The following is a 26,911-nucleotide window of genomic DNA, read 5'->3' as shown; positions in this document are numbered from 1 at the left end:
TGATATTCGCACTCCGATAAGGTAAGGGTTGCATGAATTGACTGCAACCTTGACGTGAAATTCTTATGATGTGTCCGATGTGGCGTATGATTGTATTGGTACATTTGAAAATGCATACTGCCTAGCTATCAGAGGTTCACGTAGATTTGGCATGAACATCCATATGGAAAATAACCACATATATTTTCATGCAACATTGTGGTGAACATTATTTTGAGTGCATTTTTGGGAATTTTTGGTTGTATGAAAACATTGTTCCGGACATACTAATCTATCATTCTAGAGGTGAGCACCGAAGATTTGACAACTTTTCATTTTTTTGGGACGGCCTACTCCTCACTAGAGTTATCTAGCATAGAATATACAGTTTTGAGCTACTTCCAAGCTAATTAATTGTTAATTGCAGTGTTGAAAATCTGGCGACTATGATTAATTTTGCGATTAATCGCTGCCTGTTACACCCCACGAATAAGACTGCTGAGAATAGTCTTTATTCTCAAATTGCCACGACTAGCTGTCATTCGTCAAGAGTGCTGTCGATGATTGTAACAACCCATGACTGCTGGCAGTAAAGGGGCAAGATTGGATCTTGATCGCAGCAAGTTGATGACTAAACCCAATCATTCAAATTTTTATTCGTCTCTGCCACACCCAGCGATCAAGTGGCAGTCAGGAAAAACGAGATCAAAGCATACTCAGAGGGCCTTTCTTCAGGCAATCATTATTCGCTCGAAGAGATTTTTTTTCAACCTTGGTTAATTGCTGAGTTTAAACTTATCGTGAAGAGTTGAACTTACTAATTGCAGTGTTTTGTTTGGTGAATAAAACTATGCTGATTGCCTCTCCATACGTAAAGAAAAAGTTAGTAGTTTCAGGATAGAACTGCAAAAAACACATATCAAAAAGTTTATTTTTATAAAATTGAGTTCAAGTATCGAAGAACAATCAAAACAAACAAGTTCATTTCATTTTTCGTTACTTAATAAAAGTTCTCAATAGTACATTTTACATTTTCCCAAATCACTCTGGAGCATTTTTGGAGTTATTTTTTTAATTTAAACAAGTTTAGAGAAACATTTGTTTAGTAATCAGATCAAGCCTGCGTCGGTAGAGTCGCTGGTCGGCGGGATGGACTCGCAATCCAAAGGTCGTCAGTTCGAATCTTGGGTGGAAGGGGAATAGGTGTGAAAGAGGATTGAATTGTCTCACCGTTCAAGCCTTTGATTTGATTTTGAATTTAAATTGTTAAGAAAACAACAACTAAGGTTCTTGTCAAATCTAGCCTAAACTCAAGGCATCCTTTGACCATCAAGTTGAGGACTAAACATTTGATTGTTAATAGGCGGTTTAAAATGAATTCAAGCAAGTTTTAAGCACGACAAAATTATATGGTTATTTTTTTTGAAACTATTAAAAATACTGAGTTAATCTTACCACAAGAAAAGATAACACTTGGTTATATCTTTCCTTGTGTTGGACGTATGGAAATAAATTCTACTGCGAGTATGTCTTATCAAATGAATTCTTGGAAATTCGAGTTCTAAAAATATGCGAATTTCTCATGCAGCTGTAACATCCAGTTCTGAGTTGATAACGGCTGGGCTCAGTGCAAAGATCGCAGTCAAGCCGAGCGATGTCATTTCTGCGGGTCTGCGCAATAATCTGCGCGATTCTCGCCGACTTTGCCGAACCGTTCGAGTGTGGCATCCGGAAGGTTAGAACCACCGAGGTGATTGTGAACGGGCACGAAAGTTCGCCGGGGAAATGGCCCTGGCACGCGGCCATCTACTACCGGGAGGATCGTAGAACAAGCAAGTACGTCTGCGGAGGCACACTGATCAGCCGGAACTTTGTCCTGACGGCAAAGCACTGCGTTGTGGGTTCGAATGGGAACGTGCTTGCGAGGCGAAGTTTGCTGATCTGGCTGGGAATGCACAGCTTGGACGTCATGAACCCGCGGATCATGCAGCAAAACGACGTGCGTAAGATCCACTGCGTTGGGAACGATGGCTCGGGGAAGAAGAACGACGTCGCGCTGCTGGAGTTGATGACGGAGGTCCGCCTGACCAGCTACATCCAACCGGCTTGCGTGAATCAGGTCGTGGATTTGGCCGATAAGGTGGGAACCGTCGTCGGGTGGGGTGTCACTGAGCATGACGAGCTTTCGCCTGTGCTGAAGGAGTCGCAAATGCCGGTCATTGATACGAGAATCTGCATCGAAAGCAATCGGGCTGTGTTTGGACAGGCTTTGGATAGCAGCGTTTTCTGTGCAGGGTTCACCAACGGAACAACGGTCTGCAACGGCGACAGCGGAGGTGGATTGTTCTTCCAGAGAAACGACGTTTGGTACGTGGGTGGGATCGTTTCGTTTACGGAGCAACGGAAAGGAAGCCAGCTCTGTCAAACCACAGGCTATGCTGGATTCACCGATTTGAGTGGGCTTCTATCGTGGATAAAGAATGTTACGGAGTTGGGCTACCTGCTGGAGCAGGACGAGGATCGAGTTGGTAGAGGTTCTGAAGAAGATGATGATGATCCAACAACTACGGCAATTAATCTACTGCCAAAGCAGTGCGGTATTTATACTGTGAACAGAATAGTGGGAGGTCAAAATGCGAACCTCTACGAGTTTCCCTGGATGGCCATTCTACTTTACAACGATGACGTTTTTCGTGCCACGGGATCGCTCATTAGCAAGCGTTACGTTCTGACGATTGCACTGTGCAAATACCCCAATAAACCGTAAGTTGTGCCAGCTGGGTTCTTCAAACGCTAAATTTGTTTACTTCCAGTGTTCAGGTCAGGCTGGGGGACCACGTGCGAGACCAATACAAGGATTGCAGCCCCAACGACGCTACCTTTTGTACGCCTCCTGTCCGTGATTACGACATTGAAAAGTGTGAACAGCACATAGCCTTCAAAAGTAGAAACACAACTGCAATGTATGACATCGGGTTGCTACGATTGAATAGAGATGTGGTCTTTGAAGGTAATTCCAGAACATCGTATCACAATTAAAATTTCATGGGAGCCTGAACATCTCAATTTCAGACCACATTCAACCGATCTGCCTTCCGGTTACGGACGCCTTAAGGCAACTGAAGCTGTCGAGCTACATCATCGCCGGCTGGGGCAGCACAAGAGCTGAAAACGCGACCTTGGTTCTGAAAAAGGCAACCGTCCCGGTGGCCAACTGTTCCATCTACCGAGACAAACTGGAAGTGCTCGGATTCACCAACAACGACGCGTTTCTGTGCGCCGGCGGTAAGGGAACGGCCACCTGCTTGAGGGACACCGGAGGACCGCTGGGAAACCTAGTTCAGCACAACGGAATGCGCTTCGTGCAGTTCGGGATTGCGACATTTTCGTCCAAAAACTGCGGCCTTCTTCCCTCCGGGTACATCAGTGTGTCCCACCACATGGACTGGATTCTGGCGATCGTGGAGCCTTGATCCAGGTGATTCGGATTACCTTCAACGGAATAAACCAAACAAACAATGTCCTTGTTGCACTAAATCCATTACCGACAGATTTGAAACTTATTTCAAACTCCCAGTTGAAGAAGTATAAGCCACAAATGGAAACTGTTAGCAAAGCTTTCCCTGCTGTGAAAATGCAAACAGACACAATCCCTTCCAAAGATGGTGGGGGCACACTCACACACATGTGAACTTGTGCTCGCGCGCTTCCCCGAGCTTGAGCAACTTTTCTCATCAAACTTTTTTGTTTCTTCGCCGCGTGCGCCTAGAAAATGAAGAAAAACTAACGCCGCTTGTGAACCCCACTGAGTGAAGAAAAAACTCAACTCTCAAAACGAAACACACACACTCACACAGGAATTGTACAATGCAAGATGGGTTTCTTTTTTTTTGCTCAAGCGACTTCTTTTCAGTCTTCTTCCTTGTGTTGCGTTTCTTGAACTTTTGCACAGAGGAAAAGCTTGTCTTCTATTCTTTTATTAATGTAGTGTGGTGCCGTGAGACTCCCTTCCTCCCCCCTCCCCCCCACCTTACTAACATTCCCTCCTTTTTTCATCGACCTAACCAAGCAGTCTCTGTTTACCCATTTTCTTTCGTTTTTCTTTAAAATAAAATTCGCAGTGCTTTGTTAACATTATGATTTCCTTGTTCCTCTCTCCGCGTTTCCCTGCGGTTAACCCTCGACGGCCCACTTTTTTGCCCCCACCAACCAACCAACCAACGCCGCTGTGGGAAATTAAAACTAGTTTCAGTTGTTTTCACAATTTATGGCAAGTTTCCTCCTTTTCCCTCTCTCCCTCCCAACCTTTCGGAGCAAGTTCCTCGCTGTTGGCGCGCGCAAGTTTTTACACATTTTTTCTTTCTTTTCATTTCCCAAGGCTTTGGGATTTGTTTTTCCCGGTGCGGCTTAGGATCTGCGCTGCGGGATCTACGCCACATGCTGCAGTTTTGTGCAGCGATTTGATTGAGGGATTTGCAAGTTTTGCGGGAACTTTGATTAGGGGGGAATAGAAAACCCTCTCGATTTTGTGTGATTTTGTCGTGCTCTCAACGCGGGAGCAAAATCCTCTCATTTGTTCATGTTGAACACAAATTAAATTCACGTTTTAAGATATAATCAATCAAAATTATCAAAAGACGAGCCTTTAATGCGTGACTCAGCTTAAAATCTTACCTAATTTTAGTCACACTAACAAAACGAACTAGTTGATCACCCCTCTTGCCAGCAGTCGCCATCAAAAAACGATGACACAAAGACAAAATTTTGATTAATTTATATTTACTGCTAACACGCTCATTTTCTCCGAGCTTTGTCCTTCCCTCCCTCGGGGGACCTATTCGTCAACCCCTCCACTTCCCTCCCCTTCAACGTCGTCACGCTCAACTGACGCGGACGTGAGCAAAATTCCGATAATTAAAATTTAATTAGGCAAGTCTCGTTTTGAAGACAGTCCATCCATTCGCTGCTCCCGGTTTTCCGTCGAGTGTCTAATCACCCCCCAAAAATTTGAGCCCAAGGCGGAAACCCCTCTCTCTCCCCCTTCGTCACGATATTCAAATCAAATTGGTAATAAATCATGCCGTGATTATTGTTTTATGTAACTAATAAATCACAACCAGTAAAATTAATATTTTCGCTTGATGGCAGGATCTTTGGGATTTGCGTGCCTTCTTCCTCGTCGTAAAAGTTGCTCCTCTTCCGTGGACAAAAAGAGGGTGGTGGGGTGAAGGCGGGCGTCGCGACGCCCAAAGCTACCCGTTTTCCTCTTACCTATTTATTGGGTGACATTTGCGAGGGAAGGAGCCCACACAAGACAAGACGTGAAGCAAGTTATTGTGTTTTCACAGAAAAGTTGATGATATTATGTTTATTATTCACAACACGCAACGCGAGCTGCGAAATATGGGCTGTGGGGGTGGCCACGTGGTGAGCTGTTGGCCTTTTCCGCGAAACCGTGGGGAAGATCAAATCGGAGTGGCTTGGTTGGGAAATTCATCGGTTTGACCGATATTTGGCAGGGCTTTTCGTTTACAAGAAAACGTCAAACTAACTTTTAAACGACAGACGTTTCGACGATAACTCTTCAAATAGCGCATAGGGGAAAGTGGGGCAAGTGTAACAAGCTAAGGAAATGATCGTTGTAACCCATCAAAAACGTTAAAAATCTGTCGGTTTTTTTAATTATCATCTTATTTCAGGTCTTGACTAAGACTTTGATAGAACAAGTTTCAAAAAAAAATCTGTTTTTAATGCAAAAAAAAATGATTTAAAAAAAAATGATTTTCCGTACGTTCTACTCAACTAGTGGGGCAAGACGAACAACCCGTTGGGGCAAGAGGAACAATGCATGAAAAAACATGTTAATTTGCTAACTATTGAACTGTTATCACTTAGATACATCAGATTAGGATGTATTTGAAACATTTCTTTCATTTTTAGATTAAATAATAGTATGTTACTAAAAATTTGATCGCTTTTTCGAAAAAAAAATATTACTTTGATGAAAAAAGGGAAATTTTCAAAATACCACTATATTTTGTATGGACAATTTTTTTTAACAATTGTTTACCAGTTTTTAAGTACGTTTATGTATTTATTTTCCAATAAAATATGTTGTTGCAGCAATTCGTATTTTTTCCATACTAAAAATGCATATGGTACACTTGCCCTACCTGAACAAGATTTTTTTAAACTCTCAACAAAAATAACCAAAAGTTAAATCATACTTTAAAATAGGTGCAAGTCATCGGTAGGGACACTACTGATCTAGGAAAAATAGCATTTTGATAAAATGAGCCTTAAAACGAACCCTAAGCCTTATTTTGTACTTTCCAAATATTATAAGAAAACAAAGGGTTTTAAAAAAAACTTCATTAAATCTTATGCTCCGTGGCATTTACGTCGTTTTGGCGGTTATGTGGTAGTAGAATCAGCTAATTGCATTGTTAGCAACAATTCCTCATACTGCAAATAATCAAAATTGTAAAAATTACGGCCGTACGAGCGATTGTTCCTCTTGCCCCATATGGTCGTCTTGCCCCACCTTCCCCTATCTAGAGTTTTTTCGAAAAGGTCCTATAAACCAGATTTTCAATTTTTGCTTTTTGGGTGTTTTTGAATACCCCTGACTCAAGGCAGTTCTAATAACACCCAAAAAGCAAAAATTAAAAATTTGGTTTATTGGACCTTTTCAAAAAAACTCCAGATATCAATACGCTTAGTCAAAGGAAAGACTTGTTAAGACAAATTCAAGAATCGAACAAATTTTTTGTTGCATCTATTTGATTTGCCCTAAACAGTTCATTGTTTATATTTCCAAACAACTCTATAACATAAACGATAAAGTGTTATTTTAATACGAAAATAAACGCTCTTCAATTCTGTCGAACAGTGCAAAGCGATCCAAGTTGGTCTTGAAAAAATATAAGCGATTGAAAAAGGACGTTTTTATGAAAAGATATTTTTCAGCGATTTGTAAACCTTCAACAATTCGACTCAAAATTTGGCCTAAATAATTAGGCAGAGGAGTGATTATTTAATCATTTTTTTGTTGTCACCCAAATATATCTTCATAGAATGAATCTATAGAGACGCTTTATCCCGGATAACATGGCAAGACAACTTTTGCGTAAAAAAAGAGTAGTTTCATATCAGAAAGTAATGAAAAACTCCAGAAATATTTGGCTAAAATAAAATTTTCGGTGGATGAATCTTGTAAACGGGGCAAATTATTTCAAAATCTGTAGAGCACTTTTCGATTGCAAATTCAATAAAAAAATGAGGTAAAAAAATGATTGTATGAAATTTCGATTTTTTTTCCAATAACCACTTTAAAAAAAATCATAACTCAGCAGCAAAATTTTTGATCATACTTCTTTAATGCTCAAAAGTTGCGGGGTGTTGTACCCTAAAACAAATAAAAAAACTTTCGATAATACAAAAAATATAAACTTTGGGAAATTGAGTTTTTGTGTAAAAAGGTCAATTATAAATCGGCAAAACATTTTTTTCCGTGTACCTATTTTTGTTGAATAGTCCTGATCACCTACAACTTTTTGATCAAAATTTCCTTCAAAAGTTACAGATTTTCGAATTTTTACGTACCATTTTTGTATGGACAACTGCCGAAATTGAATGGGTATGAAAGAACCAATGACACAAAACAATTCCTTTGGTCATAGGGAGGCTCCCACAAAGTTTGAGCCAAATAAAAAAAAAAAAACAAAAAAATGGTCGAAATCACCATATTTGAAAAATTTACAAAAATATTACAGGACCTTGAATTTATAATTTTCAAAAGATTATTTTCAAAAAAGCCGGATTTTGCTAGAATTTAAAACAATTTAAAATAATTCCAATAATCATCTCATGTTCAAAAATGGAAAAAATTTCAAAAAATAATATAAAATATAAATTAATTATTCTGAGGGAATGAAGAGAATTCTACAAAAAAGAAGGAAGAAATTTCGAAAAGAAAATCATTAAATTATTGTTAAAAAATCGCTCCCAATATTCCACTTGCAAAACGACCTAAAACGCTCCAAAATGGGTCGAAGCCCATTCCTGCTCCAAAACAACCTAGCCTGCTTTGTTTGGCCATCAATTTGTGATGATGTACCTGTCCAAACACACACACACACATCAGGCCAGCTCAACCGGAAGCACAAAACAAATCCCTGCCTCCATCACCTAAACTCACTCAAACTCATCCGAAAACACACACACACATTCCGACACAACAAGTAAACAAACAGAAACAATAGCGCTTGCAAGGGGGGGGGGGGGGTATTCAAACAGTTTATCGAAAGAGAAGGGAAGGGGGTCGATTCAAAAACATCACACTCACACAAAACTAAAAGTCAGTTCACAGAGTGAGGAGAGAGAGAGAGAAGTTGGGGGTGGTGGCGGGACAGAACGAGACAACACTCAACAGTTTGAACAGTTTTGTTTGGGTTTTTTTTTCAGTTTTATAGGGTGAGCGGGGGTAGGTATAGATTTCCAGTTTGATTTGTTTACTTTTGACGAGCGGCTTCATTACTCCGCCGCAACACTGGGCCAAATTTTCGTCACAGAAAACATCAACACACGTCAACAGAAAAGAAGATCTTTATTTTTGGGCGGGAGTGGGAACCGGGAAGAGTGTGTTTGTGTGAAAGAGACAGAGATAGAGATAGAGCAACTATTGGGTTTCGTGTCTGGAGGGTTAAACGGGGACACTTACATTCAGCCTTGGTCGCCGGGGGTTTTCTGGTGGCCCAGTTTGTCCTAATGGATCTCGATCCGAGCCATTGTCCATTCATGGCAGCAATTGCATTTTCCGCTTCCTGGAAGAGAGAAAGAGACAGAGAAGGAAAAGAAGGGTAAATTTCATGAACTCTGGATGAGGATCAGTTTTTGGAGGCAGTGAACGTCAAGCTTCGGTCATGAATTCAACCGAAAGATTTGTTTCAGTCGCCAATCGCAGTAGGCGCGCTGCAAAAAAAGACCTTGCTACACTGAGAAAAGTCAACACATCATACTCATGGTTGGAAACCACTGGCCGTTCCGGTAAGTTTACTGCCTAATGGGACACCGACCATGGGACGAAGAGGAGAGAAATCACAAAAGTGCACCGGGACCAAAGATGAGCAGAGAGTTCCTGCTGGCTGGGTGTCACGATGGCATCACAAAAGCTGATGACCTGGCACTTGACACAGACTCGACTCTGGCTGGGAGCATTTCTTCGTACTGGTCGTGGTGGCAGGACAAAACTTCCTCTCTGCGGAAGCGGAACACCATTTAATATTAAAGTGCATCGCTCATCTCGTCAGCAGTTCGTCTCGCACCTCCTCCAACTTCTCCTCTCATCGCACAAGTGTGAGAAGTGAGTGTTATTGAGAGATCTCCAGCTGCGTGTGTCCCCACCCCAACCTCCCCCGCGGCACATCACCAAACTCCCTCCGGGACTTCGGACACCAGGAGATTGAAGCGGCAAAAAGTGACAATATTGTGACAAATTCTTTTCCTGGAAGAGCTCTGCCACTGTCTCACACCCCGGCCATTCAGTTCAGTGTGGTTTGCGGACCTGTCGTTCTCAGGGTGTCGTCGTCATCATCATCGTCGGTGGTTTTCCAGGAAATTGAATCAAATTGAAGGACGGTGGCGGCGGCAACGAGGGGAGCTTCTTTTGATTTAATGCTATCAATGGCGGTGTTCGTGATGATTGTTTGATGACTCGTTCGGAAGGGAAGCGATTTCCAGATAATAAAGCAGATTATTGATGTTGCGTTGTTTCTTGCTCGCCCGCAGGGCAGGCGGGGTCTGGTCTGGTCTTGAAGGGTCAATCGGGCGCGGCTTGTGGTTTGTGTGTTTTTCCGGATGAGATTTTCGTCTGATTCGATTTTCGAGTTTCTTTGAAGCGACGAAATCCGTTGAAATTGGATGATACTTTTGGGGTGGGATTTTGGATCAGTGCAAGCTGTTGAAAGTGTAGTAGGCCATGACTACGAATTATGTTTTGTTTAATTCTCTTCTCTAGTGAAAATATGATCATTATCATAATGATTACATTTTTACATGATTTATAATTAGTTTCAGTGAATAAAAATAAATAAAATTACGAAACTTTAAAAACAAAACGTTCTTAAGAAATAGGGTTAAATTTTATTATTTGTTAAATAATTCGAGAGAGAGAGAGAGAGAGAGAGAGAGAGAGAGAGAGATCTTTTATCTTGCTTTAGTTATGGGAAAGTTATTGATTTATTCAATTAAAAAAAAAGCTGAAATAATATGTTATATTCTATATTATTAAACTTATAATAACTTAATAACGATAAATTCGTGAAGCAATAATTTAAATTACATCAATTTAAAAAAAAATCTTCATTTTCAATCCATTATGAAATTGAATAAGATTTACGGGATACAAAAATATGATATCAAGTATCTTTAACTTTTTACTTGCGGGAGCAAGTGACTCATAGGGGTGATGGTTGAAAATAGAAAATAAAAAAAAAAAAAAACATAATGTTAATAACTGTTTGATGATATGGTTTTAATTACAAAATAAAATTGTGTAACATTGCTCAGTGAATTTACAAATCTGAATTTATTTTTAAAATGGTACTAGCAACATTATTCTTATTTTTTTCTTTTTCGGTGTTTTAAATCGCAATGTGTATTCAAAAACACCCAAAAAGCAAAAAAAAAAGTTTATTGGACCTCTAAAACTCCGGAAACCAGTTTGTAATTAATCATTTCTTTTTAATTTATTCTGAAATAAATACTCTTCAATTCTGCGTTTTATAAAATCAACCAATGAGGAAATAAAAACAAAAAAATATGTGATTGATTGATTTCTTGTTTTATAAATAACGATAAGGTGTTCGTTGCATTACTCAATTTCAAAAATGCAATTTTAAAACAGATATTATTCATTTAAAAAATCTACTTTTTAAGATTTTTAAAACTTCTTTTTCAGTAAAATTTGATTTCGTTATGATCATTTAGTTCTCTTTTCCTAAATCAGATTCATTTAGTTTTTTTTTAATTCGAATTTTTCTCATGTGACCAACTCTTTAAATTGCTTTACGATAAAAAATCTTGTTTCAGCCGTATTTCAATGAATCTCTTTTATCTAAATTTTTTTTTCTGTAATAGTTTTGTAAGGTTTTCCATTCTATCAAACAAGAGCGGTTTTTTTTAAACATTTTTATGACATTTTGTTTAAAATTCTAACAATATTTATGATTTTTATAATACTTTAAATGAATCAATTCTTCGTTTCTATAAATTTTAATGCAGCAATTCCCAACGTAAACAGCATGATTCGAAAAAAAGTTGTCCGTCGGGCACTGAATTGGACTGGGGGTCCCTTGGCCGAAATCATTAGACCTGTATTTTTTGTTTGGCCCTTAGGGTGACCTAAGTCGTATTGACATTTTCGTTGATTTTCGCATGAACCACATTTTCAAAAAAATCATAGCTCTCTAAGATGCAAATGAAAGATGATGAGGTAGGCCTTTCAGGATTTTTTTCAAAGTTTTAAAAATCTAGCCTTATATTCTGAAAAGATCAAATGATAACTTAAAATGTGATTTTGGAGGTCTCGGATCCAAAGAGCTGTCTGAAAGTATTTTTATACGATTCCTAGGACAATTTTCATTAACATATCAAATAAATTTGTAATGTTTCATAAACAGAATTTGGAAATATGATTTTTCGAAAAATAAATTCGGGGTTCGACGCGCCGCGCTAAAAATACAGGATAATGACGGAAATGAGAAATATCAACTTTGTTCACTAAAATTGCGATAACTTCAAAATATAAGCGATAACATGTTTTTTGGGAACCAAAAGTTGCGTCTTTCAATTACGAAAATTTTAGTACCCAAAAAAGTATAGGTCATCGCTTAAATTTTCATCTTTGGCATCCAAAATGATCTAAAAGATTCGAAAATTTTATATCAAAGATGGCGACCAAAATGATGGATGTGACATGTTGAAAAAATACATTTTTCAATGTAATCACACAAAATTGACTAAAATGGGCTTACAGAAGGCGGATTTTATGTTCAGAGTCCGAACTTTTCAGATATTTTTTACTTATAAAAATATTTGGTCAATCAATGTGTGTAGATAACTATTTAAGATTTACTTTCCAAGCATACTATGCATAAAGTTCCGCCTTCCAATTTGTACTTTATAGTTCAGGAAATATATTAACAAAAAAACTTGAAGACACCGTGAAGATTTTTCCTTGTCCCCTGAAAAACATGGAGCACTAACACTTCCCGTCTTTCAAATCCTTTTCCTTGTCCTTGGTGCGCGGTGGAGATGGGAACGGCCGGCAAATGGGCGGCTGTCATGGTGGTGCGAATCGGGTTCAGGTGGAATTGGTTTTATTCCCAATTATCAATTCCTAGGCAACTTGGGCTTAGACAACCATCACTTAAAATGGCGAAATCCAGTCTGCAATCCGCTAAATCACCGTCTCCTAGAGAAGCGAGTGAAATATATCAACAAAAAAGATCTACTTTTTGGAAAGAATTTCTTTCTGCTGGTCAAGAACCCATTTCCGTCGCTTTTGTACCGAGTTGAAAGCGTTCCAGAGGTGTCATTTTCTTTGGCCCTTTGTAAAGTAAAGCGCTCGCTTGCACGACGTGTGACACAAGTACCAGCTATCGTTTGCATGGCCACGAACTCCAAAACACGCTGATGTACATCAGAGAAAGCTTCTTTGTTCCGGGGCGTTTCGTGTTCAGCTCGGGCGTCCTTGCCAAACACTACATTTTCGAGCATCCCCAAATGCGCTCCACCACTACCATCGCCATATCAAAGTCCTAAAGTCCTCGATCCGTTGACGTCGAAAACTGCACTTTATGGCCCATTGTTGCACTCTTTGTCCTGTTTTGCGGCTGATGCAATCCGTCCCGGCAAACAGCCCTGGAGGGTCTGTTCCTTCCCCCCCCCCTCCTTAAATTTTCCAATCCAAGCATGCCACGACGAAATTGGCGCGCTGTTGTTGTGAATGGCGAATCGATAGCAAATAAAATTCTCGTCGCCTGCTCCGATCACATCCGGTTTCAGGGTTCACTTGGATTGAAAAGTGAGGGGGGGTCCTTCTTTTGTTGGAGAGTCAACCGATCAGTTTCGGCGGTGGCGCCTTTTTCCGACTTTTTCTTTTTCTTCTCCCTTGAAAGCCAATCCGACGACGACGAACGACAATGGCCGGGGTTGGAAATTACAAGCCAGCCCACAGTGCCCAGGAATGCAAGATAAATGTAGAAAAGCTCAATAAAAGCCGGATATTGTTAAATGAAAAGTTTTCTGTTAAGTTTGTTTATTATATAGCTTATTTTGAAAGTTGCTCCTTTCTGGTTTGGTGTGGTGGTCCCTTTTTTCGGCGGGGGCCACCCCTCTCTGACAGATACCGGAAGTGCTGTCTATTCTGACTGGTTGAAGTTTAAGCCCTTCTTGACCCTCCCTGCTTCTCAGCCACAACAGCAACCGGAAGGAGCACCCGGCTCGGTTGAGATATTTTCACTGGCAAGTGTTGAAATTCTGTTTGTAAGTGAAATGATCCTTGGCCGGGGACGAAAGGGGGTTTGTAGCCCCTCCATCTTCTCTTTCAAGTGGTCGAGGCGAAAACATTTGCAACTCCACTTGAGAGATTGGTTCCTGGTTCAAAGAAGAAAGGGGAAGGGGACGGAAGAGGGCACTACCATGAATAAGTGATGGTTGTTTGAAACCATTTTCGGTACGTTTTTTTTTTGCTGCTGCTGCTGCTTCGGTGTTGCCACCAATTTTCTCCTGAACAGATAGTTTCGAAAAGTGGGAAAAGCGTTTCAGAGTTGGCAGCCGGCAAGCAGTTTGTCGAGGTTTTGTGAAAGAGAAACTGTTTTGGTGCAGTTTTAAAGTGTGTTTATTCGGTGAAACATTTAGTGTTGGCAAATATTTGCCTTTCAATTATGCCGGAGGTGATTTTTTATAGGATTTTTATTTTGTGATCCAAAATGGCGATCAAGATGGCTATGGTAGCTTGCTATGATTGTTGATTTTCCAATGAGCTGTCAAAAATTGAATCTGGATTCTGGAATCTAATGTAAAGTAAATATTTTGAACCAGAAGCAATGAATGTTCTCCTTTAACTTACATATTGATTCAAGCAGACTTGTATTAGTTTGTTCCAATTTGTCACACAGCAGGCCAGATAAACCAGACGGTCATATTTGGACCGGGATTTTGGTTACAAACTTCCCCCTTCCCAACACCTCGACTCAATGCCCGTCCTCAAACCCTCCAAATTGTGTGAAACTTAATTCCGAACGCATACGCAATTTGTGCACCAGCACCGCCAGAAACGACAGTGCAAATTAATAATTTAAAGCCCGCCGGGATAATTCATGTAAAGTTTATGGACAATCCAAACCGAACACGGCTCATTTGCCATTCTAAATGCCAGGTAACGACGGCGGCGCTCGCCGGCCACCAATAAAAACCCACGTGGACACACCATACGCACCACCGCACAATATTGGATTGCACTTCTGGTCGCGAAAAGACACACAGTGAAAAAAGTCCGGTGAAATTGGCAACCCGGCGAAACGCTTTTGACAGCTACGCCGGGTCGCTAATACCGCTCCCAATTCGCAGGTGACAAGTGACCTTCCCTTACGTCACGCGGAAGGTAGCGCGACCGGACATTTTACGACCTTTCGGGATAAATATTTTACCCCCGATGTCAAGCTGTACGGTCAACCCGCGGCGGTACAGCGATGTGTGACAGTTGCGATTTCAAAATGGCGCGCACACTTCAAAGCGAGCGCGGACGAGGTAGTAGGCCATGACCGGAGCTTAGTCGCAACACGGGGCTCAATATTGAGCTGGAACGACGACCAGAGGACCGGGGCAATCTTGTGGCCAGCAGTGCTGGCAGTTTTAATTGGATTACGGTGGTTAAGAATTCCCTTTTAGTTTTTTTTTCTCGAAGTGAGTGCCGACAGTGCTGACAGAAGACCTATTTCTACGGGAATGTTTGAAATTTCAGCAATCTGGCAACCCTGCCAACCCTTTGAAGCGGCTCAGGTGGGCTTTGCGGGGACGCCGCGCGAATCTCCGCCGCAGGCCGGACAAACGAAGAAGCCTCGTCGGCTTCTGGCCAAATGCCGGCCAGAAGAAAACCCCCGTTCGCGCGTGATATTTCCGCAATTCAGCCTCGGAAATTATCATTTGAATATTCTAGAACGCTTTGCGCGTCCGACGGCCGTTATAAACATGCGTCGACAGTGGTGCCATCCATCCATCCGCCGGGTCGGTCGTTCCGTCGCCGGGTTCTCTCTCCGGGTGTGTTTCGCGTTTTCAATTATTTACAGTTTCAATAATGAATCTCGTATGCAAATGCAGCCCCGGGAACGCAGCAGAACCCGTTGACGAGCCTACGTCGTCGACGCATCGCAGCAACCATTGCTCGTTGCGTTTTCCCGTGTACCTGCAGCAGCAGCAGCAGCAGTCCGGTCGGTCGTCGGTGATTGTGCACACACGTGGCCGCCTACTGCGATGGGACCCAAGCCCCGCTTTCGCAACACATGATTGAATCAGAAAATGAAACATGAACCATTTAAAATTGGATTCTGGCCCGGCGAGGCGAGGCTCCTTCTGATGGGTTCCGGGACTGGGTCTTCAGAAATTAAGGGGAATTCTCACGCGCTGCACCCTCAATATGTTTTCGGACCGACAATAGGACTCCCTCTCCAAGAGGCTCCCCAGCAGCAAATTAGAGCACACGATCGCAATGCAAACTGTTAGAGTGAAATTAGCAAACGAACGGGTTTCGAATGGCATCCTGCCGCGGAGAAGTCCGGGTTCATGCGACTGTAGGGGTCCGGAATGATGATGATGATTTGAGTGCGTGAGCGTTACGAGCTGAAAATTTGAAATTATTAGCGCTTTCTGGAAAGCACTAATTGAGGATTATTAGTGGGCTCCCGCGAATCGTGGAATGAATCGATGGTTTGGCCAACATTTCTGGCGAGGAAACATGGTTTGAGATTTTTACAAGACAAAAAAAAATACAAAAAGGGCCTACAATATTTATTTTGCAGTTTAAAATTTACACTTAACTTAAAAAAACGGAATTAGTAAAAAGTTTGTATTTATATTTTTGTATTTTTGTATTTTTGTATTTTTGTATTTTTGTATTTTTGTATTTTTGTATTTTTGTATTTTTGTATTTTTGTATTTCTGTATTTTTGTATTTTTGTATTTTTGTATTTTTGTATTTTTGTATTTTTGTATTTTTGTATTTTTGTATTTTTGTATTTTTGTATTTTTGTATTTTTGTATTTTTGTATTTTTGTATTTTTGTATTTTTGTATTTTTGTATTTTTGTATTTTTGTATTTTTGTATTTTTGTATTTTTGTATTTTTGTATTTTTGTATTTTTGTATTTTTGTATTTTTGTATTTTTGTATTTTTGTATTTTGTATTTTTGTATTTTTGTATTTTTGTATTTTTGTATTTTTGTATTTTTGTATTTTTGTATTTTTGTATTTTTGTATTTTTGTATTTTTGTATTTTTGTATTTTTGTATTTTTGTATTTTTGTATTTTTGTATTTTGTATTTTTGTATTTTTGTATTTTTGTATTTTTGTATTTTTGTATTTTTGTATTTTTGTATTTTTGTATTTTTGTATTTTTGTATTTTTGTATTTTTGTATTTTTGTATTTTTGTATTTTTGTATTTTTGTATTTTTGTATTTTTGTATTTTTGTATTTTTGTATTTTTGTATTTTTGTATTTTTGTATTTTTGTATTTTTGTATTTTTGTATTTTTGTATTTTTGTATTTTTGTATTTTTGTATTTTTGTATTTTTGTATTTTTGTATTTTTGTATTTTTGTATTTTTGTATTTTTGTATTTTTGTATTTTTGTATTTTTGTATTTTTGTATTTTTTTTTGTATTTTTGTATTTTTGTATTTTTGTATTTTTGTATTTTTGTATTTTTGTATTTTTGTATTTTTGTATTTTTGTATTTTTGTATTTTTGTATTTTTGTATTTTTGTATTTTTAATTGTTATCCTAAAAAGAAAGCTCCTGTGACTACCGACAGCCATGATTAATTCTCTGTTCATCAAACTTGGCTTGGCGATTCAAACCACATTCAACCAATTTCTCAAGCCGTTCATCAACCGAGATCTGGGTCATCTTCCAGAAAGAAGTTTTATGTAGCGAGCAAACAACACTTGGTTGCCAATTCGTTGCAAATTCTAACAACCTCGAAAAACGGTTTTGCGAAAATGCGCACCAAGAGGCAAACATTTGCCCCTTTTTTCGCCCCATTGCCCCACTCCTTTGGCCATAGCTGACCATCCCCAAAAGAGAAACCGCTTTCGTACGTACACAGACACACACACTGCAGCAAAATTCTCAAGTGGTGTAATCTAAATTATAGATCGTTTATTTTGCTCGATTTGTGTGTGTGTGTTCGCTAGCTTTAAGAGCATAGGAAGAAAGCACTATTAGCCTTCTTTTCGTCGGACGAAACCTCCCTCCTCCCCCAGGACTTCGTCGTCCTGGTCCTTGAGTCCAAAGTGCCTCCTGATTCCTGGTCTGATGGTCTTTTGCAGTGCCCCCTCCCCTCCCTCCCAAGAAGGAGAAAATGGAGAAGAAGAAGGAGAAGAAGGGTAATCAAGATTCCACTCCATGCTCACTAGCACTCACTCAACTTTGTCGGATTGAAGACGGACTCCTCGTTTCGATGGCCGGGGTCAAAACCATGGGTGTCCTTGTAGAAGGAAGAAAAGGGGGGTCGAGGGGGGCATTTCTCTGGAAAGCAACTGATGATGATGCACTATAAGTGGCGTTCTCTCCTTTGCCATAAACACACACACTCACACATGTCTTTATCTTCCTAAGGATGTAGGATTTTGCTCTCATGCTGGCACTAAGGATGCTGCTGCTGCTGTATTTCGAGATTTATATACGGCGGCGTTACAGAGGGCTAGAGGCCAGAGTCTGTAGTCTGCTGCATCACACGAAGAAGGCCCTTATTTGCTGAAGCACGTCAAACATAAATAACACTATTTGCAATCCAATAACGTTCAGAAAACAGCCTAGATTCTTATGCAAATACACAAATAAAGATATTTATTCGAATATATGAGATGTTTGCCCATCGAAGGATTATACGCTATACATTTCTCCGTGGGGGCTGAGGAGCGGAGGATGCTGGTTGAGCTTGTTTTCGGCACCCAGCAAGGCAGAGTCCTTCCGAACTTTGATATGCTCACTCAACACCCACGGAGTTGGTGGTGGCTCCAAGCAGGACTAAACTGCACGGAGGAAAGTGCAGTTTTTAGTTTGATGACAGGATTGGTTTCTGGAAGTGAAGTTTTCAGGTGCTCTTTGAGAAGATTAGACAGTTAAATCAGACCTGAATTGGTTAATTTAGGAAGAACACGACAAAATTTTAGAACTTTTAAGATATTTAAGCAGGCCATGACTTCCACAAGTAAAAAGTCTCATTATATACACAAATATACCGTTTTTAAGATAATTCACTTTGTAATCATAACAATAGCTTTTGATTTTTAATTTGATTTTGTATGAAATAAATTGAGTTTTTTTTCGACATGTTTTTTGTCATTTTCCAAAAATCTTGGTTTTTAGCAACACTGGAAATTGATTATTGACCGCTTTGTGTTTTAGCAAAAAAATAAAAAATAAAATAGCAATTTTGGTTATATTTAACGCATCAACAATTTTTATTTCAATTCAACATCAAATTGCTCAAAAGCAATTTCTTTTTTTTTTGCATGAGCATGAGCATGAGCATGAGCATGAGAGATCAATTTTTATTTCAATTCAACATCAAATTGCTCAAAAGCAATTTCTTTTTTTTTTTTGCGAGAAAAGATAAATAAAAGAGATTTTTCGAAATATTTTTTTAGTTTTTCCTGAACTCAAAACGTCAATGACTACAATTTGTCGAAGACACCAAAGCGATTCAAAACCCCGTTTTCAAAATATTTTGACAGCATCCTGTTTGAGTTTAACTCATGGATTGCTGCGCATTTTTTCAGAGATTGTAGTACAAGTAAGCACCCTTTTTAACATTTTGTTTAATTTCAATTTTAACCAGAGATCAATCTAATCTAATCTGATCTTATCTAACTGTATCTAATCTTATCTAATGTTATCTAACTGTATCTAAGCTTATCTAATATTTTCTAAACTTATCTAATCTTATCTAATCTTATCTAATCTTATCTAATCTTATCTAATCTTATCTTATCTGATCTAATCTTATCTAATCTAATCTAATCTTATCAATTATTATAAAATTTTGCCTAATATCTGATCTTATCAATTCTTATAAAACCTTGACTAATCTTATCTAATTTTATCTCACAACATATTATTTCATCTTCGCTAATCTCATACACGATCACGATCGCATCCAATACATTTAATACATTAAAAAACTACAAATAGAAAATTTGATTAAAATTTAAAAACATTATTAAAAAAAATGATATATGCTAAAGAAAATATTTTTTAATACCATAAAAATTTATTATTGAAGTACAGTATGTTTGTAAATCAGGTTAAGTTGTAGTGTGCTGTAGTGGAAATTTGTTTTTCTGTTAAGGGGTTACATAAATGTATATCGGCAAAAAAGTCGGAGGTTAGTATGAACACACACTTCAACTTTTGCAATTCTTTTTTCAGGGCATTAAAATATACATTTTCATCCACTAACAAATCAAATTTGCAGACATTTGGTTGCACCATTGCCGAGATATAGCAATTTATAGTTAGCAATTTCAAAAAACGGGTGCCACGATATCTCAACACTGTCTTGACCAAATTGGCTAAAAATTTTGGTGAAGACTCGTTAAACCGATTCCGTGTGCATGACGAAGCCCGATTTCCAACAAGTTTAATTTAAAAAAAGATAAAAATATTTTTGTGTTTTTCATGAAAAAAAAAAACAAAAGTTTTTGATTTTTGTATTTTTTTTACAAAGCAAATTTTAAGAATTGGGCTTCGTCATGCACACGGGATACATCTTGAGAGTCTTCACCTCAAATTTCATCCAATTTGGTCCTTCCCATCTCGAGATATCGTTGCACCCGTAAATCAATTCGGGGTTTAGAGAAAAACGCCAACTAAGTTTGACAGCCCGCTTTGCGCATGGCAAAATTTTGAGTTTAAATCGTCTCTCACTCAGTTTAATCATGAAATATCTTCATGAAACTTTCAGGAGTGATTAATAATCATCCTTTGAGTGGATTTAACAAATATTCTGTAATTTAAAATTTTGTGATTTTCTACATGTATGTAACCCCTTAAATACAGTTCAGACTTTATTATCCGAAGGCCCTGGAAAAATTTCACTTTGGATAATCGAATCCCAAAATATTTTTGGTAGCCTTTTTTTTGATTATCGAGTTTAAGTGTGACCCCTAACCAGCCATGCCAGATATACAGATAAATCTGTATTTTATAGATTTTTGGATCCCAAAAATCTGTTTATACCGATTTTTTTTAAAGGATTTGATTTAGAAATTTAAACAATTTAGTAATTGAATTATGCTTTAATATTATTAAAAAGCTTAATTCTGCTGTTAAAAATTCAAAAAAAATGTTATGTGGCTTCGAATTTGACATGATACAGATAAAATACAGATTTATTTTAAAGAAAATACAGATCTCCCATGAAACAGTCTAGCATCGTTGCCCCTAACTATGCTAAATTCAAGATGGTGTCCAAAATAGCGCCGATAAAATATTGAAAAAAATTGACTGAAATGGGGTTACAGAAGTCGAATTTGGTGTTAAAAGTAAGAAAACACAAAAATACGAAAAAAAAATCTCATGAATCGATTATTCGAAGTCTACACAAAACTTCGAATATTCGAATCTTGACTGTACTTTGATGTTTTCCTGACAACGACATTTTTTTGATAAAATCAGTAATCAACAAAAAATAAAAATTTCCCACCGTGCATGGAAAGAACAAACCAGCTCGTCCAGGAGCAAGCCAACCCGACCAAGGACGAAATGAAACGGATTGCTGGCCGCAGACGAGTACACAAAGCCCCTCTCCGCTTCCGAAATCCTTGCTAACCAAAATTCTCACCCCCTTCTCATTCCCTCCCGTATGTTCATTTGGAATTTCCCGGAATGCGACTGCAAATACTCGAGTGTCAGATTTAATAGTTATCGAGTACTGGCGTACACACACAAACCCACATTTGCTCAAACATACTTTGGTACGAGGGGGTGGGAGGCAAACTCGAAGAGTTGCTGCTGTGAATACATAAAAATCGTGATCTACGAAACGGAGGGCGAATTGGAGCAAGCAGAATCAGTCAAGTCGTTGTGTTTATGGAATTTTGCCCTGCTTTTTTTCGAAGGAGAAGGGTGGTGTTGGTAAGTAGGGCTGGCTGATTTATGCGGGGAGTATCATAAACACTTTTTCGATCTTCATTTTTGTCGCAAATAATGTAGATAAATCTAATTTAAAAAAATGTTTTCGTGAAAGCTTCGATTTCAAGAATTATTTTCTGAATCTTAAAGCAGGCATGAAACAAAAAAAAAAAACAATCAAAACGAGAATTGATTGCGGCATTTTTCCAGCCCAACCGTAAAATGTTCCACTTTGCTCCACCACACCAAGGAAAGAAAAGCCCGTGAAAGGGCGCCGCGTAAAAGGCAACCTTGAAGAAAAGGAAACAACAACTGGAAAACTGCTTTTCCGCCGCGACACGCCGGTTAGTGCTCACTTGATCAAATTATCAATTTATATTACGACCAGTCACGCACGCAGCCAGCGCAGCGTAAATAAAAAGAAAAGCTTGCCATGACTTACTGACTATTTTGTGTTTTCCACGCTTTTCCCACCAACCCGAAGAAATTCCACCCCGCCTACTGCGACCACACTTTCCTCCCCGCTTGGCTCCTAATTTGTTTATTCGAGTTTTATATTCTCGCGCGCCAAGTTGTTCGGCGTGGCGCGGCGCGGCTTGCTTTGATGGACTGCCATCGTTTTCACTCCCACTCCCACGCAATTTCCAACCATATTAATTCAATAGCCATCAATTTTCTTTCTATTTGCTCGTGTCGGTCGGTCGGTTTGTTTCAGCTGGAGTGTCGAACGAGGGAATTTATTGGTTTTTGGGAAAAAAGGAGGAAGGAAAACTCGCAGCATCTTAGCTCGGGATGGCGCGAAAAAGGAAAAGTCTGGAGGAAAAACATCAACACCATTTGAGAGAGAGAGCTTTTCGGGGGAGTTCATTTGGAGCAGCTGTCGCGGAATGGTTGGATTTTTTTTTGCATTTTTATGTTGTTGAAATTTAGAAAAGTGAGTGTTAATGATAGTAATGATAACATTTAGAGATTGTTTGCTCAAATTTCATACAACTTTAAAAGACGACAATTGCTACCCAAAAAGTAATTCAGAATTCAAAACAATGTGTCATATATCTTTCCCCAACTTGTTAGCAACTCGTCACATTTTGATACTCTCATTCACCACCAGGGGTGCACTCAGAAGCAATTGTGTGGCCCGACCAAAACCAGACCATGCTTTCACACTTGTTTAAAAACTAATTAACAATTTCGTTCCAGGTCATCTACACAAGTGTATGTTTTTGTGTTCGCTCGAGCACCAGTAACATTATGTAAAACATTATGAATGACAAAAAGGAAAACATCACCCGAGTTATGTTTGGGCTATTGATTTCGTTGTTTTTCGCCACGTGTGCAGACCCCACACGAACACACACACACACAAGCAGTTCACACGTGTGTCTCTATTTGTTCGGGGCCGAGTGCATACATTCGGGCGCAAAACGCACGTGACGTGACTATGCAGCTGGTCGATCTCATATGAGCTGTGAATAATTTTATTTGAGAGGTGTCGTTACTCATGTAGATTGCCGCTCGCGTTTCCCCCTCGCTGTGTCCCACTTCAGATATTTTAATTTGAACAGGGTGGACAGGGTTTCCAAAATATCTTCTTTTTTGCAGAACATACAATTTAAAAAAAAAATTTACGTTAAGAATAAAGACAGTGAATTAAAGTCTGCCAGCTCAAAATTTATCCGGGAAATCTGGCAACCCTGCTGCCCGAGGTGCGGACAATTCGTACACACTGCTGGGAAAACACAAACAGACAGAAGCAATTTTCGTGTGCGTAACGAGCTGTTAACATTCGTGTTGCATTGTTGCAAGTAGTTGTTGTTGTTGCTGTTGGGATTGTATAAATAATGTGAATGGGCTTTTTCCTGTGGGTTTGCTACTTGGGTTTTCGGGGGGGCAGAGGGTTATGTTGTCGGACAGGATTTTTCACCATGTAATTGCGAGACAGAGAGAGAGGATATGTGGTCATTTGTGTGCACGTTGTAACGAGGTTTTATTAACTGATGGTGGTTTGGTGGTGAAAATATTGCTCATTAAATGTTGTTCAATAAGACCGGTTCTCGAAAACATCAAAAATAGCATTCAACCATAATTATGTCAGCTGTTTCGTTTCCCTTAATGATGAAATTGTTTTAAATCCTCGACAAAATAAATAAAAATAATTTTTAAACCCACTTTTGTGTATACCTACCGACCTTTATTTTAATTTTTACCTCATTTTGACATTTTTTTTAAACATTTTTTTCCAGGAGTACTACAAGATCTCTTCAAGATAGCTACAGCATAGCAGTTTGGACCGCGGTAGGATAAAACTCTCTTCAAGTACTCTCCCAAACTTCTGAAGAAGTTTTGAAGAGAATTTTATCCTACAGCGGTCCAAACTGCTATGCTGTAGCTATCTTGAAGAGATCTTGTAGTACTCCTGGAAAAAAATGTTACTTGGGATGACACTATGTTGTCGAATTTGTAAACATTGAAATGTTTCCAAAATCGACAACATGTTTTTCGATTTCGCTATGAATGTTTCAAAATCGACAACATTGTTGATCAAAATCGAAAAATGTTGACGATTTTGAAAACATTTCAGAGCTTACAAGTATTTTTTTAAGCACTATTATTTTTAATATAAAGGCTTTTAAAGGTCACTTGTTATCACTAAAAATTGATTTAAAAAATTAATAATTTCGTAAGGGTGGTACCATACACTTTTTCCTCGAAAATCAGACATTTTTAAATGAAGACATTTTGAGTTTAAAGAAAAACACCTCTAAGGTTATTTCATTGATTGTAGTGCTGGATTCAAAGCAGTATCTCCTGTTTTGGATGCAACCTGGCGCTTAAAATTTGGCCTGCGCCTTTTCGAGCTATTTAAGTTTTAAATTAACATTTTTTTTACCTTCAAATGGCTGTAATTTTTTAACCCTTAAATCCAAATTGACTTGCCAGAAAAAGTTTTTTTAGAGCTCTAAAAGTGCCCCGAATATCACTTTGCTTTTAAACTTAACACTAAATAGTTACATTCAAAAAACTATTTTTTGAAGGTTTGCTCAGATGCTTTGTCTTAATTTGATCGTAGACGGCGTAAAATTTTGACGTTTTCGCCAAAGTTGCTTGGATTGTCAAGCCCAACAACTTTCTGGATGACATAAAAAATCTCAAAAGTAATCGTGAACCACCCTTATTTCCAACCAAACCAAAAGTTGCCCAATACTATTTGCAACAACTCTACTCAAGACACAAAAGCTCCTTCTCAGTTTTTCAGAAAATTAATTTAAATGTGATTTAAATTAAATTAGTCACTGATATATACACAATGTGTTTCCAAGGACAAACTTAAGATTAGGCAAGTCTGATATTTGGTACCATGAATCAAGGGATCTTTCCCGACATTTTGCGGGGTCCGGCGAAATATTTCGTCAGGAGGTCTAGAGCAACTTTTTTTGAAGATTTTTTTCGTTTGATAAGATTTTTCTTCACAAAAGTCGATTGAAATCGATGAGTTCATGTTCATATCCATCAAATTTCTTATGAATGTGTCTCAAGCGACTCTAAATTACATATTTGACCTCAAATCAAAAGTTTACAACACAAATTTACCAGATTTCTAGCTTTCTTTGAAATAACTTCAACATCCAAGCTGGAATGCTCAAAACGACCAAATAAAAATCTTTTCTTTGCACAATTTGTCATAAAAATACAGCAACAGATTGCCCGGATACAAATGCGACCTTATACCAATGCTAAACCTAAAGTATTAACCTAAAGTATTTAAAAGTTTTTATTACCCAAAAGGTTCCAAACATTATTTTTTCAATCCTCTGCCGTACAACACTAAAATATTTTAAACATTTTCGAATCAATCACATTGTAGAGAACAGTTTTCTGAACAATTTCCATAAAAAAGTATCAATTTTGGTTTAATATAAGCAGCGATATATACAATTTGGTAAAATGAAAAGTGACTTTCTCCAAAATTTCAGGAATTGATTCCCATTCAAACGATGAACACCGCCTACTGAGTTTTTTAAGATTCTAATAAAATAATTTCCATAAATTTTATCAAAAATTTATATTAGTTGTATGTTTCAGCAAAATGTTTTCATCCTTAAAAATATCATAGTAGGCAGAGTTCATCGATTAAATGAGAATTTAATTCCCAAATTTTGTGGAAAGTCACTTTTTATTTTACGAAATTGTGTAAATCTCTGCTTATATAGAACCAAAATTGATACATTTTCATGGAAATTTTTCAGAAAAGTGTTTTCTACAATGTGATTGATTCGAAAATGTTTTAAAAATATTATAGTGTTGTACGGCAGAGGATTGATAAAATAATGTTGGAACATTTCGGGTAATGAATAGCTTTTAAATGAAATACTCTAAGTAGGTATTTTTTGGTGATTTTAAAATACTGTTACTCATAACTTTACACACTACGAAAAAAGGGTGTAATTTTCGGTCAAATTAGATGCACATAACTGGAGCATCAAATAAGACGCAAAGCTGGGTCAAATGAAACGTAATATTACACGTTCCAAAGAGCTTCGAAGATCGTGTAAAATTACATTAATCGTAATATTGGTCGGACATAATTCTTATTGGAATCTTGTCATTCCTATTGGACGAGAAAACACGTGTTTAAATTTTTTATAAACAATACGTTTTTATTGCAAATATCACTCAGCGCATCTTAGCAAATTACAAAAATGTTTATTCATGACACTAACTCGTCTATCCTTCTGTTTTCAACTACGAATAATCACCACAATTGCTCCATTTCAATCACTGCTATTGTTTTTGTTCCACTAGCCATTTTAAGCATGTTGGCCAACCCTCAAGCAGGTGACAGTTTCGGTTCACTTCGGGAACATCTTTGTATGTGGAAACGTTTTCAGAAAGTATCCAGCCAGCTTCATCGGAACAGCGGCTTGAACTTGGCTTGAACCGCAATCTAAGAAGCGAAGGGAAATCGATAAAACATATTAGTAATCTGTTCCATATCACCTCAAGATCGATTAAACTCACCTCTATGAGCGATTTGCTTGTTTTTATCTTAAACTGTAGTAGGTTTCGGTCAGTAAACGACACAATTGCAAAAAAATCTTAACGAAAAATTGATTCCCGCTGCGACGTGAACCCTTGCTAACGTTTTGACGTTTCACCATTCTGACAAACGTGTAGTGGCTAAGGAGCGTGATATTGGGTTTTATTAGATGTAACATTACATCAAATTTGATGCTCCAGATATGTGCATCTAATTAGGCGTGAAGTTAGGTGATTTTTAATGTAATTTTAGGGTACGAAAGATGTAAAGGAATACGAATGGGAATTTTATCGATTTACATTAAAATAAACCTAATTATACATCGAAAAGGCGTTTACATGATCTGATAATCGGTTTGATAAAGTACTACGTCAAATGTAAAATTCCATTTTTTTTAGTGTGTAACACGGAGAAAAGTTAGTTCCGAAAATCGTGAACAAGTGTTCATGAATTTGCGAACCTTGAACGGGTGAATTCTT

The 26,911-nt window shown here is 38.2% G+C and overlaps 2 protein-coding genes across 5 annotated transcripts in view; one reads left to right on the top strand and one right to left on the bottom strand.

Moving 5' to 3' along the window:
- Nucleotides 1-26,911, bottom strand: part of LOC120422115 (cytotoxic granule associated RNA binding protein TIA1-like) — a 610,909-nt gene that overhangs the window by 15,450 nt on the left and 568,548 nt on the right. For all 4 annotated transcript variants that reach the window (XM_052711638.1, XM_052711639.1, XM_052711636.1 and 1 more), the window contains one exon: nt 8,702-8,804. In XM_052711638.1, coding sequence (XP_052567598.1) covers nt 8,702-8,804 — 103 coding nt within the window. The remainder of the gene's footprint in view (nt 1-8,701; nt 8,805-26,911) is intronic.
- On the top strand, nt 1,461-5,160 carry LOC120422112 (serine protease easter-like). The gene is made up of 3 exons (XM_039585479.2): nt 1,461-2,742; nt 2,793-2,989; nt 3,052-5,160. Exons 1-3 carry the CDS (start codon nt 1,634-1,636, stop codon nt 3,450-3,452), a joined length of 1,707 nt encoding a protein of 568 aa, XP_039441413.1. The 5' UTR covers nt 1,461-1,633; the 3' UTR covers nt 3,453-5,160.

The sequence above is a fragment of the Culex pipiens genome, chromosome 1 (genome assembly GCF_016801865.2).
Source record: "Culex pipiens pallens isolate TS chromosome 1, TS_CPP_V2, whole genome shotgun sequence".
Lineage (NCBI taxonomy): Eukaryota > Metazoa > Arthropoda > Insecta > Diptera > Culicidae > Culex > Culex pipiens.
Note: the sequence above shows the minus strand (reverse complement) of the source record. Positions and strands in the feature narration are given on the sequence as shown.

Excerpts from the sequence above, each read along its gene's own strand:
- LOC120422112 (XM_039585479.2), top strand. The coding sequence starts at position 1,634 with ATGTCATTTCTGCGGGTCTGCGCAATAATCTGCGCGATTCTCGCCGAC. Across the intron at positions 2,743-2,792 it reads TGCAAATACCCCAATAAACC|TGTTCAGGTCAGGCTGGGGG; the intron begins GTAAGTTGTGCC and ends GTTTACTTCCAG. Across the intron at positions 2,990-3,051 it reads TAGAGATGTGGTCTTTGAAG|ACCACATTCAACCGATCTGC; the intron begins GTAATTCCAGAA and ends TCTCAATTTCAG.